We start from the raw sequence: 18241 nt of genomic DNA, 5'->3' as shown, positions 1-18241 counted from the left end.
GAAATCAGATGTACTTGGACAGTCAGAATTTATTGAAGATTTGACAGATTATTCTCACTGAAGAAAAACAAGAACGAGAAGACAGTATAAAGAAACAGGATTAAGCTCATATGCTAGAAATAATAAAATGTGTGTCAGACTCATTATACATCATTTGTAGAGCTGAGAAAGACTCTTTAAGTGACGTCAGGACAGTTTGTCGTGTAGAGATGGAAGGTCTTGTGGTTGCGTTGGCACGAAGCAGCAGTGTGAGCATTTCAGCCCACAGAGGCAAGTATGACATCAACCACCGTCTCCTCCCCACTGCGAACCGTCACCTGCATGGTCACGCCATCGGCCAGGGCAAGGCGAGCACGAACAAGGACATCATGACCTCCCCGAAACACACCTGAGAGAAGTCACAGAAAGTTATTTCCTCAGGCATTGAAGTATGTCTGAATCCACATGCCAAAATATGTTTCTCAAACCTATGACTTAAAGTAATCCTAAAGGAAGTGACCGTGTTTTGTATTTCAATATTGTTAGCTGAAATGTAGAATCCATTATTTATTTTTTACTGCCATAATTTGTGAAGGGCCCTTTTGGAATTTGGTATCAAATTTTCCTCGTAACGTAGCAACAGCATGTCCAATTCCAGACTCGTTGACCCAAACAGGGCCCAAGCAATGACTGCTTTGGTGCTCGTAATATAGAGAGTACTGTTTGTGTGACTGTTTGTTGAGGTTTGACATTTTCCTATATTTTTTTCCGTCTAGAGCAAAGACATTCACTTGTTCAGCGACAGTTGCTGCCAGGAGAAAGAGATGCCATGATTGGTGCATGTAGGAGCCATGATGTTGATTTCCTTTTACGGTTATGACTTCATTTCTAGTTTTGGACTCAGAGGTGTGGATAACCTTTTATGATCCTGTGTAGTTGTGTGGTTGGAGGTAGACAAAGAGGGTTAGTGGGTTTGAATATTTTTTGTTGACCATCATCGTCATTGTTTATTTAGATCTTTTTTGGTTTTTCATTAATCTTAGTCTTTTGTTAGTAAATAGAAAACTTTTAATGGACATTGATACTTTGACTTGGATTTTTGGTAAGACACTTCACAAACATGAGCCCACTTAGTCTCAGCAGCACTTTTCAATCTTAGCCACTTCAGTGCATTTTGCTTTGAAAGATTTTGCAATGAATGAAAGCAAGCGCAGAGCAACATGTCGGATATATGAACGACTCCAACTTTAACAGACATCTGTCCAGAATGAATCCAGAAAATTAAGTGAGATGCACCGAAAATTCGGCCACTGAAAATTTTCTGCCGAAAATGGCCCAAAAGTGCATTTCCGGTTTTTGTCCCAAAGACTTTTATCACCAAAACAACACGGCCGAGACAGAATGTTGTGATGACGCAAGCAAAAACCGTGGCTTGTCTGGATAAGGGCCGACATGTCTGCATCCATTACTCCTTTAATTACAGCACTAAAGCTTCCTCTAAGCAAAGAGATTGAGACGGACCACGGAGTGAAAACAATGAAAAGTACACTCTTAGAGTCTGTCAGCACACGTTTCACTGAGATCTATTCGGATCCTCTGCACTTAATCAAGACTGTACTTGATCCGCGTTATAAAGATCATTACTTGGATGTGGGAATAAAGCAGCGCGCACGAGAAATGATCCAGGTCACGATGGATGCAGAGAACCCACTTCCCTTGATTTTACTGAAGTTAGTACACAGTAGGGACTCAGCAGGGAGCGCAACCGGGTCATAATCAGTCTGCAGGCGGAGCAAAAAAAGCGCACGTGGAGACCTGTCACTAATTTATTCCGGTTTTCAGCCTTGGTTTCCTCATTTTCGGTTTTCAGTTTCAGCCAAGAATTTTCATTTCGATGCATCACTACTTAATACGGTTGGTTACCTTACTGTGTTAGCATGCTAATGGTAATGTTAGCAACTAAAGTGACTCGACTATTGGTTTAATTTTTTGGTAAATAGCGGTTGGGCATCCTGTATTTTTGGTTTATTGGACACCTACAGTGACCCGACAGAATCAAGAGTGTGTCGCCTCAATAAGAGAAGTGTGGTGCGCATTTACAAATGACTCACAGTGCTGTAACTTCATTGATAAATTAAATCTCCAGACATGCAGACAGGATTCGTTACAACTGAATGTTACTAAAAGAAATATGTTTTCTACATAATTAAAGTCCCACACAGTCAGTCCAGGTTCAAACAGTCACAGTTTAGAGTAAAAGATCTGTCCTTCGTGTTACAAATAATATTATTAATGAGGACTTGACCGGACTCTTCCCTGTGACTCATACTCGACAGGACTTGAACACTGAGGACTTAAGACTCGACTCAGACACTGAGTCAGGTTAGGGGACTTGACTTGAACACTGGAGCAGACTGAGCTCAAAGCCATTTATCTCCTGCAGTTTTTTATCTGTTGAGTCCTATCTTGCTCAGAGCTACATTTCAATTGATAGCATTTTAAAGACGCAAGCAATTTGTATTTAAAAAATGATGTATAAGTTTAGCCGTCCTGACATCAAACACCCACCTGCGAGGAAGAGGACATGCGAGTTCTTGTTTTCTGGAACTTTGTCTGAGCGCTCACATGGCTGCATTCCCAGGAAGCTGATGATGTTACCCACCGCCTCTGCAGAAAACAAAAATCCAGTGATTAGTCACATAAAACTTTGTGTTAGTTTCTGCAGATATCTGCAAAAGTGAAAAATAATCAGAACTCTGATTCAGTCCAGTGTTCAAATATTTGAGGCTATGATAGAAGAACATAACTGTGATCTTGTGGTTAGGAATAAGTGTGTTATTTATCAGCCTACCATCTAGAGTCCGTACTGATGCCAGGGCAAACGTCTCTTCCTTCTCAAATTCGTCACCCACTTCTTCCCATGCTGCAGCAAAGTTTGGTTTCAGAACCTTCTGGATGTGGTCTGCGACAGTCACCTCCAGATCCTCCAACTGAAGAAGAGTACAGGCAGAAGAACTCAACAACAATTGAAGGATGAAGGAGTAAGAGTTGCACGCAAAGGCGCAAAAAGATGAAATGAAATGTATAGACTCTTGTTTTGATGGATGAGTGGTTACATACCACATATTCGTCATCGTATCCATCATCGTCTGGCTCTCCTGTGTTGGGGTCACAGTCTCTGACCAAGTACTTCATGGTGCAACTGAACGTACAAGACACTGTGGACAGATGGGACACACGTTTCTTCAATCTTTATCTCTCTCTCACAATTTACTGCTAAAGTCTTGGCAGTCACTTTCAACAAACTAAAAGTCTGAGTTGTATTCTTCTTACCAGCTGTGGGGTCATCATCAGGCAGCTGGACCAGAGTGTAGCAGGAACCAGGCTGACTGTAGGGGAGACTGGGAGCGGGGATGTAGTGTGCGACCTCGTAGGACTCCGACGGCTCCATCTGTACAACAACCTGAAGAGGAAAAACAGAATGATGAATTAAAAACTCAAAAATGCATTTTAATAAAGAGAAACATCAGCTTTTAACCTCCTCTCAGTCGCTACCTTCTGCAGGAGCTGGTCATTCAGCGTGTTCGTGCAGTCGAACTGGAACACCATGTGCCTGGCAAAGGTGTGTTTGACACAGCGCACCACGTATTCAGTCTCAGCCTCCGTCAGCTGCACCTGATCGGACGACTTGAAGAGCGGGCCGAGATTCTGAAACTCTGGGATGGCCGCCAGTTGTTCTGTGAGGAGAAAGATTAAAGCAGAGTCAAGAGTGAGTACCTCAAGTCTCTAAAAGTAGTATGGGAGGTAGAGTCTTCAGGTATCAGGCCCCTCTCCTTTGGAATCATCTACCAGTCAGGGTCCTGGAGGCAGACACCCTCTCTACTTTTTTAAGATTAGATTTAAAACTTTCCTTTTTGATAAAGCTTATAGTCAGAGCTGGCTCATGCTTGGAGCAGCTCTTAGTTATGCTGCTATAGGCTTAGACTGCTGGGGGAACTGACACACTGGGATCGTATCTCAGTCTTAATTCTTATCTTAATTTCCATCTAACTGCAGCCCACTCATCTTAAATGTGTTGACAGATAGACAGTGTTTACAGTCTTACCCTGATAGATGTCCTGGCGTGAGGGAGCCAGCTTTTCTGGCAGTTTGCTTGTGGCAATAGGGGCCATTTCTGGAAGGAATAAAAAAACATAAAGAGACATTTAACTTTCTAACACCGGATCATGACAGATTCAGAGCAGAGTATCAAATCCAACACTCTATGTAGAAGCATGAAAAGCTTTTTGGTTGTACCTGTTTTCTGTTCTGTGATTGGAGTAGTAGCAAGAGGTACGCTCTTCATGTCGAAAGGTTTCTCCGAGGGCTCCAGGGTGTACTGATGGAGGGACTTCTCCAGGCCGGGGATGGAAACGGACAGACCTGAGAGGAAAACAGAGAGGAGATGTTCACATTTTTTGTTTGCCCTGCAGGAGCCAAAGCTTGTTAAAGCCCTCCACAGTGTACCCCGAAGCCTGGTTTATACTTCTGTGTCGACTCTACGAAGCAGGGGCTGACGCGGTCATGAGCACTACATACTTCTGCGTCGATGTGTCCGTGATGCGCAGCAATTCTCCACCGAAACGCTTGAGGGCAGTGTGGTCTCTCTGATAGTCAGGTTGCCTGTTTCCAGCCCCCTACGATCTCTGTTTACTTTCTCACAGCGATTCAGAGCGTGTTATGTTAATTTACAGCTGATACATGTAGCTGTTTATCATGCAGACATGATTACATGAAGAATAGAGGAGACATTGGAGGAGATGAAATACACAACCGATGTGCGGGGATCCCAGAAGTTCTGTAAATGCAGGAAAAACAATGTTGCGTGGGGACCAATCACAGGGTTTGCAATCCGCGTCAATGCAACCCATAGTTATACTTTGGAGGAGGTGCGCATCGGTTACATTTGTAGGTACGAGAGCTTTGCAGACCTACAACGTTGGCTACGCCTTCAATTTGACGCAGAAGTATAAATCAGGCTTGTGTGTTTGTGTGTGTGTGTGTGTGTGTGTGTGTGCATGTGCGCGTGTTTACCATTGAAGATGTAGGCAGCATTCAGAGCCTTCTGCTTCTGCTGCAACACGTTCATGTAGAAAGTAGCTCTGTCACGCACTTCATCGTCACTGTCCATCATGCACCTGTGAGAATATACAGTACATAAGTCAGACACCATCAAATATTTACTCAGCCCAGCTGTGTTTTCTTTGCTCCAAAAAAAAGGTTGACTAAAGGAATAGAAAATGAGAGTAAATAATTACCTCTGCATAAGAACCAGTACACTCGGCAGCAGATCGTCATTCTGAGCTCCAAATTTAGCCAAAGCGCTGACAGCAGCTGAGGATAAAATCAGGAAAAAGCATTCCAATGTTGAAAAAAGGGCAGGAGAATTAATCAATAGAGTGCATGTTAAAGGTCAGCTTCTGCTAGTTAGAGAAACAATTTAGACTCCATCTTACCTGCACGGACGGCCTCGCTCTCCAGCACCACACGGTTGAAGATGAAGCGGATGTACTTAGACGGCTGAGGCGTACGTGGGCCCTCTTTACCCAGCAGATGCAGGATCTTCGTGGCCAACACGGTGTGCTCACAGTCCTCAATGAACTCACACAGGTGAGCCAGGCCTGTCTCCTTACTCTCTGGGTTTTCTTCAATGATGCTGATGATGCAGTCCACAATGGCCCGCTTGTACTCAAAACCACCCTGAAAGGAGAAGACGGAAGATCCCGTGAGTTCTGGCTCAATTTAGACATTAACACGACTGCAACTGGAGCATATCTGTGACAAGTGCGCTTACATCATCTCTGAGCATGTTGGACAGGAAGTTCATCATGACGCTGTGCTTCCTGGGATACTTCTGGCACAGAGCACTGATGGCCTGCACCACCACCACCTTGAACTCGTCAGATATCTCAGAGACAAACGAGGAGATCTGCTTCATGAGGCGGTCCACGCTGCTCTCGCTGCCGGTCTTGAGCAGAGTGGTGATGGCCAGGGTGGCGATGCTGCGGTTTGAGTCTGTGATCAGATTCTCCAGGTCCAAGTTGCACGCAGTCACAGCTGAAGGATGCTTCATGGCCACCTGGAGGAGCAGAGAACACATCAGTGGAGTTCATTTGATTGTTAAAATCAGCTTTTAGAATCTTAATGTTAGGAAAGGATGAGGGGTGAAGCTGTACCTTGTTAAGAGTCCTGACAGCAGCGTATCTCAGGGCTGCTTTAGGGGAGCTGCAGAAGAGCTGCAGAACTGCAAGAAGACAAAAACATTCATAACACTTTTTACAATCAAACTAACATTACATTGTTCTTTTCATTTAGGTCAACATTACAGACATTAAAAAAAAGAATGGGGTGCACAATACTGACCAGACACAGCAGGGGCCAGCTCTCTGGCAGTACAGTTGGGCATGTGGACGATGGCAGAGGCAGCCTCATACACCACCATCTCATTCTTGTTCCTCAGGCAGCTCTCAATGAAGTCAAACAGCGGGCTGTCATGGCTGCAACACGACAGAAAGAAAGAATTTAAAGGTGACATATCTTTTAATACAGTCCCCTAAGCTATGGAACACTCTGCCTCTGGACAATAAAACGGCAAGCTCTCTGGGTGTTTTTAAAAGTAAACACTTACCTTTTTAATCTAGCTTTTAATTTGGAGTAATTTATTTTTAGCCCTGGACTGCATTATTATTTTTACTATTTTTATTATTATTTGAATCATTGCTTTAACATTTATTTAACTCATTTATTTATTTCTCTATTTATTTCTTGTATTCATCTGATCTTGTTAACGCTACCTTATTTAAAAAAAAAATTCCACTATTATTTTATTATTTTTACTGTATTGATTTTATTATATTTTATATTTAAGTATTTTATTTATAATCATGCCTTTTTAAAATTTTATAATGTCTCTGTTATTCTGTGAAGCGCTTTGGGCTGCATGTTTTCATGTATGAAAGGTGCTATATAAAAAAGTTGAGTTGAGTTCTCTGTTGACTAAATGAAGCATCCTCGCCATGTTTAAGTCAAAATATTATAAAAATAAAGCTCCAGAGGAGGTTTTTGACCAGCTCAGTTTGGGTGTGTGTCTTTGTAAATCCACATGAGCTCCTTCTCACCCTGCCCCTCTCTTCCACCAGGTGTGCCAACATGAAAAGAGTGTTGTGTTAAATACCAAATACAGATAATTATATTGGTCTACTTTTCCATGCAAACATTAGTTCATGACTGTGCAGTGAAGCGCCAGATTTTTTTGCTTTCACCTAAACGCCTCACAGCACGTTTGATCGACGGCAGCAGATAGAGACATTAACCAGCAGATTCTGAACAGAGCATCTGATTGAGTTAATACCCCATACATCTGCGTATATGTGCAACATACTGACAAAGCTGGATTTTCTTGATATGTCGCCTTTAAATGACTTGACTAAAATGATCTCTCTCAGAAATCCAAGATGACAAAAGACAATGTATCAGTAATAAACAGCTGTAATACCCAAGCTCCCAAGTCTGCCTAGACCAGAGCATCAGATCACTGCAGCTGTACTCACCCTGCCTCTGTCTCGTCCAGCAGTTTGCTTGCGATCCTGATCAGCATGCAGTAGGCGAAGGGAGACTTGAGACCAGACTTGGTGAACTTGTTGAGCATCTTGGTGACAGCCAGGCGGTCATTCTTCCTGAGGTGATACAACAGGCCAAGGGCATGGTACTGGAAAAACAGACACATGTTAGCAGGTTATATTTCAACTACTTAAATACACACACACAATTTGGATGGTTCAGAATAACACTTTACTTAATGTCTGTATTACCAACCTGGACCATGATGTTGTCACTGGAAGCAGCCTCCTGAGCTTCATTAACCCATCGCTTCACCACATCATAGCTCATCTTCACCATGTGCTGAACACAAACACAGAGGACTTCATTACCCAACAGCAGAAATGTGATGTACAATTACTCATCTTCATCTGAAACATACAGATGCATTAAACACAAGAACAAAAAAGAATACATTTTCCTTACCAGAGAGGAGACCAGGGCTGAGCTGGACACGCTGGGCACCTTGTCAACAATGGCCTGCTTCATGTATCTCTCAATGGCCTGCAGCATTGTGGTCTGTGGAGCAAATTCAAAAGCAATGTGTTAGAATCAAATAACGTAAACTTAATGATTTATTTTTTGCGTGAGATGTCAAGTGACACTCACATCTGTGATCCTGCAGAGGGCTCTGATAGCAGGTCCTCTGTAGACATCCTCCTTCCCTGTCATGTCTTTCGTCAGGCTGCAAAATAACACACAAGGACAACTTTAGAACACTGCCACCTCGAGAGGAATTACAACTCTTACAACAAGTTAAAGTCGTCACACATCACACGTCACAAGTCCAGTTTGATGTTTGCATACTCAGAGGTTGAACTTCACAGTGCATACCTGCTAGTCACAATAATGACATCCTCGGAGATGTTGGCCATCTCCTTGATGGTCAGGTAGCACATCCTCCTCAGGGTTTGCTGAAAGAGAAAGATGGGAGTATAATATTACAATAATTTTAAATAATTAATAAAATTTTAAGTATTAAATTAATGTTCTAATAGATAATGAAGGGCTGGTCTCTTACATCATTGGACTGAAAGAGCCTGGTCATCGCAAAAAAGGCCTCTGTAGCCTCTGTGGTCCCAAAATGCTCCCCCTGAATAAAACAGATAGAATGTGAAGAGTTAGGATTTAAAGAGGGTTGAATGAACACCATTGTGACGCCTACAAATAAAGTATAAACTGCTTTGTATCATGCTTTTACCTGGTTGAGGAGGTAGATTATCTTGGTAAGAATGTGGAGACATCTTCTTGGATTGATAGGAGTCTCGTTGAAGATACGTGCCTGTAGAAGAGAAGAGGCTTGTTGTATTAATTCCAATTATTGGGATATTGTTTGATTGCCCGTGCTTTATGTCTCCGACCAGTCCATATCATGTTTAAAACCACATCAGACGCAGACTTTACCTCCTGCAGCACGGCGCTCTTCTCCAGGTTCTGGAAAGGGTTGGACCCACTTCCTACATGACCACACAGAAGGGTCATACATTTTAAAGATCAAATCTTCAGCTTGATTTGAAGTCAACACACGTTAATGACGCAAAGATTAAGCATCATTCATTTAAACGGTTCACAGTGAGCAAATATATGAACCCGCAGAGCTAACTTCATAACACACAGCTGACAGCTGATTAGCTATGCTAACGCCAAACTACACGCAGCTTCTATATCATTGTGACCTTCAATAGCAGCGTTAATGGCTGCGAATGTAAATGCGTGCCCTCAGTAGCTGCTACACATTATGAAGAATACAATTTATCCTGATATGAACCATTAACTTGTGCTAGTCGGCTAACTGTAGCAGGCTAGCGTCGAACTAGCTTCAAATGCGTCCGCTATCTTGTCAGTTAAAAGACTAAATCTAACTGTTCATTTATTTATTAGTTCAAAGATAGAAGTTTCCAATCTTACCAGACTCCTCGTCCTTCTTATCGAACTTTTTAATCATGTTGTCGGAATGAAGCTGACAGACGAGGGCAAAAGATGCTCCCTGCCTCGGTCAGGACTGAAGCTACTTCCACGTAGCCAGAATGAAACTGACTTCCGGTTGAAACGTCCACGTCAACGGAACGTACGTCATCGATATGCGCCGTGACCTGCAGGGGGCGCTGCTGCCGACAAGCTGGAAACATTATAGCCTCAGTCTATGCCAACATCAGTACAGTACCTTTTGTTCAGTCTACACTGCAAAAAAAGTGAAATTGGCTCATTTTTAGTCAAACATGTCTTATCCCACTGTCTTATCCCACTTAAGATAAATTTACTTAACAAGTAACATTTGAGCAAGATAGAGGGACTTGTTTTTAAGACAATGCAAGTTAAATATCTTGTTAAGTCAAACGATCTTGAAATGATCTTGTTTTGAGATGTAATTTAGAAGAAACAAGGTTTATATTACATTTCATACATTTTTCAAGCTGAGATCTTATTTGTAGTAGATGGATAATCTTAATTTAAGACAAACCCTTTACTTGTTTTAAGTAAATGCATTTTATTGGAGAATCTATCAGAAAACAGCAAAAAAAGTCTTGAGTTTTCCAACAGTTTCTATGACCTTTTTTTCAGTTTCAGTTCCAGTCCTTAATGCTGTTTTATTTTATTATTTTTGTTTATTATTATTTTATTATTATTTTGCTTATTTCAGTGTCAGCATGAATGAACCTCAAAAGTGATGTAAATTCTACTGGTAATAATGACATTGTGGATGTCTGAAATGGTCATTTCAGAATAGCATATTTAATTAAAGATCTGTGATGAGTATCCAGTAGGGCTAACATACAAAGCTTGACTGGATATTCATTACAGATATCTGCCAGCCAACCTTTTCTAGTAAAAATGAACATTTCAGATTTATACGTCATTATTACTAGAATAAATTGCGTAAATATAGCCGTAAATAGGCTGTATACTGGGCCTTCAATTTAGATATCCAAAATGTCATTCTCACTGTCCAAAACGAACATTTTGCATATAATTCTTCCTATTAAAAACTCCCATTTTAGATATCTTGTTCAAATCTCCACAATTGAAAATGTATTACAAAAGATGTTTCGTTTGGATATCAGTTGTTTTATTGACTTGAAACAACTGATTGTTAGAAATTGATTTTTATCTTGGAGGACTTTTAAATGAGGATATCCAAAATGTTAATTCTTGATACTACGACTGTCTTTTTAGATAAGCTACATCCAAACTTTAAAGCCCAATACACATTAATTACAAACGTCATTTATACCAGTAAAAATAATTAAGATTATATCTGAAATGACAATTGTGGACAGTAAGACATTTTAGATATTTTTAAATAGAACTATTACTAGTGACAACAGACCTACAGCTTTGACCAGGAAAATGCTATTATGCATATCTGAGTCAAATTACTGATAGGAGTGTGTTCAGATTAAATGTTAAAACGTCATACCACCTTGATTATGAGAGCATAATCAAGTGGGAATGAAGTGAAGGTAATGTTTGCAGAGCTGAATCATAATTTAGGATGTTATTGCTAAAATGTACCACAAGGTGTCAACATTGCTCTGTGTCTTGTCTGGGGCAAGTGACTAACTTTTTATTTCCCTAAACAGCTGATGAAAAGTTTAGTTTGGCTCATTAAAAAAGGGTTCGCATGGCATGCTAAAATTAGACTTTTACTCGTGACAAATCAAAAGCTACTAAAAGTGTGTCTGGTTTTAGTTAGTTATTCAAATTTAGTTCAAACACATATTGTGAAAATAAATTCAAAAAGTGTGCTGATATTAGCACCTGCCTGATACAACTACTGAAATTTGACTTTTTTTCTTTCATTCGTCCCATCTTTCACTTGTTCTACATGGCTGTAGCAACTTAGTGATATGATAAGCTCCAAATGGTCACAAACACTGTTTGTTTATTCTGTGATAGCCTCATTGACTGTACAAAGGTGAAGGATTAAGAACTATTTCATTAATAACATTCTAAATTGTCTGCAATAAAAAGGCCAATGTCTTTGTGACTTCTGCTTTATTTGAGGAAAAATAATCCTTTATTTGGAGTATAAAAATAACAGACATCTGATGAACAATAACAATCCCATGCATTATCATTTTACAATTTGTCATGAACTTACTGTTGCTTTGTACTGTGTGTTCAGTGTTTCCACTGTCAGTGTTTCAAATCTGGAATCACTACGTAGAGGCTCCCATGTGAACTTCTGAACAGAAAACCTCTAGGTCGATAACTAAATAAAGCACCCAAGAGAAAGTAGCATCATGATTATACAACAGGAGCAAAAACAGATTTCATTGGTCTCAGGCTCACAATGATGAGAATTGAAAACATAGCGGCTCTACTCTTATTTTGAGGTGAGAGATTTAATGGTTACTTTAGGGCAAACTAAGGGCATTAATCATCCACTTTACAAATAATCCAATATGAGGGCTGCGCTATAATAAAAACTATTTTTACTAACTGCAACTGATGTCCACCTAAAAGGACAACTTTTCAAAATCAATGAATCTTAAAGACTTCTTTTTAGGTAAGAATAAGTCTGCAAATGTGACCTGAAAACATCTCTCACTTGTTTCATGTCTGATATCGCTGAGTGGCTTTATGGAATATATGAATCCCTTTTTCCTTTGACCTTCTGCTATTATTATTTAAGATGGTGCTACAACATTTTGGAGTGCACATGAAATACATGGTTTAGCATGTGAAACAAATTTAACTTGAAAGATGCATTTAAGAGTTAATAAATTTGCAAATTTGAAGTTTGCAGTGTTTGCTCTTATATTCTTACAAGGCTATTTTTGTCATCTTATTATGTTGTCCCTAAAAGTCAAAGGAACTCAAGACTGATGAACCAACTTTCACTCAAAACGTGTCATGACTTGTCATCGTTTTTGAACCCTTTAATTGAGTTTTTCAGTGTCTGAATTGGTGCAAACAGAGATTTGGTCACCAGGACCTTCCATATAGAGTAAGTGAATTATACAACCTACAATCACTCTCACCCTGCAGAAACACACCAACACAACATCTTCAGAGTGAATAAGAAGAAACGAGGCCAACACTGGTCATGGCTGTCTGTTAAATCTGATTTGTCCAACAATATTTTGATCACTTTCTCCGACCAATCTGAGCCAGAAGACGCGCGTTCTCCGCTGCTTTTGCGCGCAGGTTTTTGGCCTTGGCCACGTCAAAGAGCACGTTCATGATGTTGGTGGGCACGTCCAGGGACAGGGTCAGCCTGCTTCTCCGATCCCCTTTGCTGCTGTTCCGGAGCATCTGCCCTCTGAGCTTGGTCCGACTCATGAAGCGGTAGTTTGAGGGGCTTGAAGTCCTTTTTTCCCGACTGGACTCCAAAGAGGAGGATGAAGAGGAGGAGGTGAGATACTCCGCGGACTGCAGCAGGGACCCCCAGCCGTCCACGGGGGAGAAACCAGGAGGCTCTTCCTCGTCATTCCGGACCCCGAGCGGCAGCTGGTCGTCGCACAGGAGGTCTGATCGGGTCTGATAGAGGCGGAGGCACAGGCTGGAGGTCGGTGTACACAGGACCGAGAGCAGCAGGAGGGTCTTCAGGGAGGACAGCATGCTGTGTCCTCTTGTACACACAGGGGAAGAGGACGAAGGGAGACAATTTGTTTTACTTTGTTTAGCCCTGAACTGCATAAATCTTTAAATGACACATAATAGGATTGGAGTGAAGAGGAGCTGAAAATGAATTAAGTCCTAAACCTGCTCGAAAAACTGCGGTTTTTCAATGCAGACATCTACATGTATTAATTTATGCGGAAATCGGACAATAAAGCCCCAAACTTATAGAAAAAACGGGTGTTGTACTCCAGTAAATTTGAGAAGGGTAATAATAAAAAAGTTAAATTCGTGTCTTAAATGTCCAAACTGGACCATAAGTGACTTGAAGGCACAGAAACGTAAATTTACGCACAACTTACCACTCGCGTCCTACAACAAAGAAAACGATGGGAGTTTCAACCGACACGTTTCTCTGCAAGGAAAAGTGTAAGGTGCAGAAATCCTCACATGAGATAAGTTGAGAAATCCCGATAAAGCGATAAAGTGTGCGGAGGTCAGCAGCGCGCGCTGTCCCACCAGCAGAGTGTCTCGCGCGCCCATTCCCCGTGCATTCATTTAGTAGGAGCCATCGAACCGCATCCTTACGCCAGCAAAGACGTCATCCCGTTGACATTTGAGTTTTTTCTGAAGTGTCCCATTGGTTATGATACAGTGATGTCGAGGTAAATGATTTTAGAGAAAGTTGGTGAATTAGACCTCCTGTTGGCGAACACGAGGCATCACGATCACAGTGAGGAAAAACTCTGCAGTGCAAGACTTTTACGCACGGCTTAACAGCGTTTGAATTCATTTCACCCCTTATATTAAGTTATTTTACTAAACACCCATTACATTAATCCATTTTCGAGCCAACTGAATATATTTTAGACAGAATAAAAGATATGTTTTGATGTGAGCGTGCATCTTTTCAGCACCATGGAGAATTCCAGCAGTCAGGACCACGGACAGCTCCGTTGTGCAGAAAATGACATAAAACAGAGAGATGATTTAATTGAGCCTCATTGTTATATTATTTATATTTAAGCCTTTTTCTTTGGACTAAATAGAGAGATAAGGGACATTTAAAACACAAGAACTATATAGTTTAATTTTGTCAAACACAGCAGCAAACTGAAACGTTTGAGTTAAGGATTTGAGCTGAATTGAAAGAGCTATCTGAACACATAATCTTAATTTAGGGGAATTACAATGCACTTTTAAACACTACTATTACGATTTAGAAAACAAACACAAAACTAAGTGATTAGTTTGGTAGCCCTTCCTAATAAGGCAACCTTTGTTTAAGATGATGGCTGATGTTCGCAGACCTTTTGATGAAGAGACGATGTGAGCCATGCTGAGTTTTGAATACCCAAATTAGGAGCTTAAATTCCAAAATAAATAAATAAAAGAATAGTCAGGCTGGAAGAGCAAGCGTTACATCCAACATGGCATTATCAATATCTGATAAGTGGCGTTAGAACAGAATGTATTACCCGTACATTAAGTTCCTAGTTAAAGCTCCTATGAGGAGCTTTCAGCTGGTTATGAAACAGATAGAAATGAATGATGATGTGTTTTTATGGCCTAAAAAAGTAAGCAAGACCATCAAAAGGAAGTGATTATTCAAATAGAGTTATTTCTAATATCTGAAACTACTAAGTGATTAACTGTTTGGCAAAGGCTCTCAATGAGTAATACATTTGAATGGTTGAAGAGAGCAGGATGAAATTGTTTGTCACAGAAACAGAAACACTTTACACATGCACAGGACAAAATCAGCAAAGACTGCTTTGTCCACAGAGGGCGCCATGATTGAAGCAAACCAAAGGTTCCTCACAGGAGCTTTAAACCCAATAAACCCACTGGCATAGTGGGCTTGTTAAAGAGTGGTACCAGTTGTTTTAGCAATTTTAAAATTATACTGCACTGTTTATAAGAAAAGGGATTCTTACACATTATTTACCAACATATTTTGTCAGCATATGTATACAATAAAATCCTCACATAAAACACTTAATACATGACCACAAAATATATAGGATCTTTGGTTTCTGTGGTTTGTATAAAAGATGAAATGTTCAATGAATTTTTTAACCACCTGATTTTCCTCTAACAAACCACGTCAGTGAACTGTGTACTGCTGTGCGAGTGATTTGCATGGTGCACATATGGCTGTTTCATGTCAGAAGAAGATATGATATCTGACATTAGGAGAACATTGTGTTTTAATTAAAATTCTGAGTGTACATGTGACACAGACTGGAGCCACCCGCAGAGATGCACATCACCGTGTCAAAAGGAAGAAAGAGTGTGTCAGGAGCAAGAGGATCAAAGGGTGCTGGGTCAGGCACTAATGAGCAGCTCCACTGTTGGATTAATAGGCGTGTAAGTCCTCGCTGTTGGAGTGATCACAGTCCGTGACACACTGTGGTATAAGATGTCCTCCAACTCCTGATTCCACTCTACAGTTGATCCATTAGATGGAATAAGTTGCTTCCCTTCAACTTTAATGGAAAAAAAATCACACTTTCATATTTTACGCTGGATTATGTTGTTGACAGTTTCTGGAAATAGGAAGTGTTCAGAGCTTATGTGTCGGTCCCCATTAGGGCCTTTTGTTCAGCCTAGGTGTGAAGATGCAATGACCACACACACATTTCTGTGGTCCTATTTTAAGTTGTCAAAAGTTTTCCCAGAGCTTTCTCACAGACTTTATCACAGGCTTGAAAACCAATTTTCTCCAGGAGTTTTGTATATAACCAGCAATACGGTTACACAAACACAAAATGATCTGCCAAAGTTAGAACAGTTTGAGATATTTCAAATGACAGCTATATTTTCTATATATGTGTTTTTGTCCTTGCTTTTCTCCCTGGTTTAAAGTGGGCGGGGCTTAGTTGGAGAGCAGTGCTGTCATGTATTTCAAAGTTTACCTACAGAGTCGTGATAAAGCAGATAAGCTGCTCTACTCAAATATACTTTAGATGTAATTGTTCCTTAGTTAGTAATGAATACAAACATGATAAGGAAATACTTAAAGGGGTCCTGTGAATTTTTGACCACTAATAGAATTAAAGAGCAATACTTTCTAAATTCTAATCAGCGTTAACACATTGATCGTGATGCGATTAAGGTCCGATGATTAAAGTTTTTTGGTAATTGTATGCTAATTGGTCCCTTTAAGCACAGAGCAGTTAAGTCACCTGTCTTCCTGTTGCCACCAAGTTGAAGAACAATAAGGTATGCACATTGTGTCAGCAGAATTCAAATATCACAAAGTAGAACACTATTTCGGAGTGTGTGAATTGCCAAAGACCTGTGGAAGAAACTAAATTGAAGATTTTAACAGCATTTGTTAAATGGGTGTGGACTGACTGCTGGCTAGTCAACATTGTGACAAGACTTTGGTCCAAATGAAGTCATCAAATAGGCCTGCTATGACCAGTCATATATCTTACCTCAAAGGGAAACAATCATTTCACGTATACAGAACCTGTATGAAACTGGGAAAGCAATCAAACTGGAACTCCTGAAAAGTGCAAATGCTGTTGCATTATCCAGAGATCACTGGATATCAGTAATTAATCAAAAATGGACATTGCACTCTTCTGCAAAAAATAAAATAAACTCCTTTTTTCACAAGATAAACACTTTGAAGGTGTCTTCTACCTCTAAGTCATTGTTTCAGACCACACTAGTGTGTTACTAACCATAGACCTGCCATGGACGTCCTGCTGCTGTGGACATACCAGACTCCAGCTGTGACAGCTACTACTACTACTACTACTGCTGCCACTACTCATCACTATCATCACTCCCTCTCTCTCTCTTATTCTCCTCTATCCCACTTTCCAACTCCAATTCGACCGAGGAAGATGGCTGTCTAAAATGAATCTGGTTCTTCTCGAGGTCTCTACCTGTTAAAAGGAAGTTTTTCCTTGCTGCTGTAACTAGCTAAATACTGCTCTACTCATGGTGGATCAAGATGAGATAAGATTGAGTCCTGTCTGTAAGAGGGGACTGGATTTTATCCTGTCTTGATGTTGGGTCTTTGTTAATAATTTAACATAGAGTATGGTCTAGACCTGCTATGTTAGTAAAAGCGTCTTGAGATAACATTTGTTGTGATTTGGCGCTATACAAATAAAGATTGATTGATTTATTGGCTGGTGTAAAAGTGCAGCATTTATTTGAATAATAAATAAAAATATTAAAATCATAGAGTATATTCATTGCATTAATTTGATTCCAAAAGGAAGACACTTGTAAGAATTGTTAAGTTGTTTACAGTGTTGGATCTGTTTAAATATTCTGTAGTTGTGGTTGACAGGGGGTGTGGTTCATGGAGGACAGCCTGTCACTGTGACTGTGTTAGTACATCGTGCAGATCTATGAAGCATCTTAGCATGTGGGAGTTCATTACAGAGCTGAATCGTGACTTATATGATGAAAGCCTTTGGAGACTTCTTTGCATTTTTTTTTTAACTATCTAATATTAGGAAGGAAAAGGAATTCCTGCAGTACGTACTGCATATTTCTAGCTTTTTGAGGCATTGATTACAGTTTAGGAGAGCTGGTGTTGAAGCTGCAGCAGCATGTTGCGCCAGGAATGTGGCGTTATAACACTGACTTCTGTTCAGCCCTTAATTTAAAGGAGCCTACACAGCAGTCTTCTTCTTTAAAATATCAACCAATGACAACCTGAGAACAGAAGATGTGTCATGTTTTGTCTCGTGTCACACTGCCTGACTAAAAACCTTGAATGCGTGCTGCCTCCACATCGACACCCACGCAGGAATCCCCTATACCGCTGTGTTTGTCTGATAGAGAGTCCTCTAAAACTGTCCCTGCTTGATTTCCTTCACTGGGCCCCTGTTGGCCCCTCATCTGGCTCCCTGCCTGACCCATAACACCCCCTGCCAGACGGACATATGTAGCGGTGGAGGTGGCAGCAGGCAATCAGCCACCAGTGACTTATTCTGCGCACAGGATGCACAGCGATTTATAAAAGCATAAGAAAAGTGACTGAGCGTTACATAAAAATGTGGAAACAAGCACAACAGAGCTGAGAAAG

General features: G+C 40.6%; 2 protein-coding genes across 2 annotated transcripts; both read right to left on the bottom strand.

The window, feature by feature from the left end:
- Nucleotides 1-4: 4 nt before the first annotated feature.
- Nucleotides 5-9663, bottom strand: copg2 (COPI coat complex subunit gamma 2). The gene is made up of 23 exons (XM_034673349.1): nucleotides 9526-9663; nucleotides 9022-9074; nucleotides 8819-8899; nucleotides 8639-8710; nucleotides 8452-8531; nucleotides 8227-8302; nucleotides 8044-8136; nucleotides 7834-7920; nucleotides 7569-7726; nucleotides 6382-6515; nucleotides 6195-6262; nucleotides 5813-6097; nucleotides 5475-5718; nucleotides 5277-5352; nucleotides 5053-5156; nucleotides 4276-4401; nucleotides 4085-4153; nucleotides 3535-3716; nucleotides 3313-3442; nucleotides 3100-3197; nucleotides 2831-2969; nucleotides 2548-2646; nucleotides 5-388 (listed from the first exon to the last, which is right to left on the bottom strand). The coding sequence occupies exons 1-23, from the start codon at nucleotides 9560-9562 to the stop codon at nucleotides 258-260; spliced, it is 2622 nt and encodes an 873-aa protein (XP_034529240.1). The 5' UTR covers nucleotides 9563-9663; the 3' UTR covers nucleotides 5-257.
- Nucleotides 9664-11621: 1958 nt separating this feature from the next.
- On the bottom strand, nucleotides 11622-13804 carry ucn3l (urocortin 3, like). Its single transcript, XM_034673856.1, has 2 exons — nucleotides 13545-13804; nucleotides 11622-13192 (listed from the first exon to the last, which is right to left on the bottom strand). Exon 2 carries the CDS (start codon nucleotides 13180-13182, stop codon nucleotides 12709-12711), a length of 474 nt encoding a protein of 157 aa, XP_034529747.1. The 5' UTR covers nucleotides 13183-13192; nucleotides 13545-13804; the 3' UTR covers nucleotides 11622-12708.
- Between the last annotated feature and the right edge of the window lie 4437 nt (nucleotides 13805-18241).

Source organism: Notolabrus celidotus, chromosome 21 (assembly GCF_009762535.1).
Source record: "Notolabrus celidotus isolate fNotCel1 chromosome 21, fNotCel1.pri, whole genome shotgun sequence".
Taxonomy (NCBI): Eukaryota; Metazoa; Chordata; class Actinopteri; order Labriformes; family Labridae; genus Notolabrus; species Notolabrus celidotus.
This window is presented reverse-complemented; position numbering and strand designations above follow the sequence as displayed.

Coding starts and splice junctions, on each gene's coding strand:
- copg2 (XM_034673349.1), bottom strand. CDS start 9,562: ATGATTAAAAAGTTCGATAAGAAGGACGAGGAGTCTG. Junction 5,157..5,276: donor GTACTGGTTCTTATGCAGAG/GTAATTATTTAC, acceptor ATATTCTCACAG/GTGCATGATGGACAGTGACG. Junction 3,717..4,084: donor ACGCCAGGACATCTATCAGG/GTAAGACTGTAA, acceptor TTCTCCTCACAG/AACAACTGGCGGCCATCCCA.
- ucn3l (XM_034673856.1), bottom strand. CDS start 13,182: ATGCTGTCCTCCCTGAAGACCCTCCTGCTGCTCTCGGTCCTGTGTACA.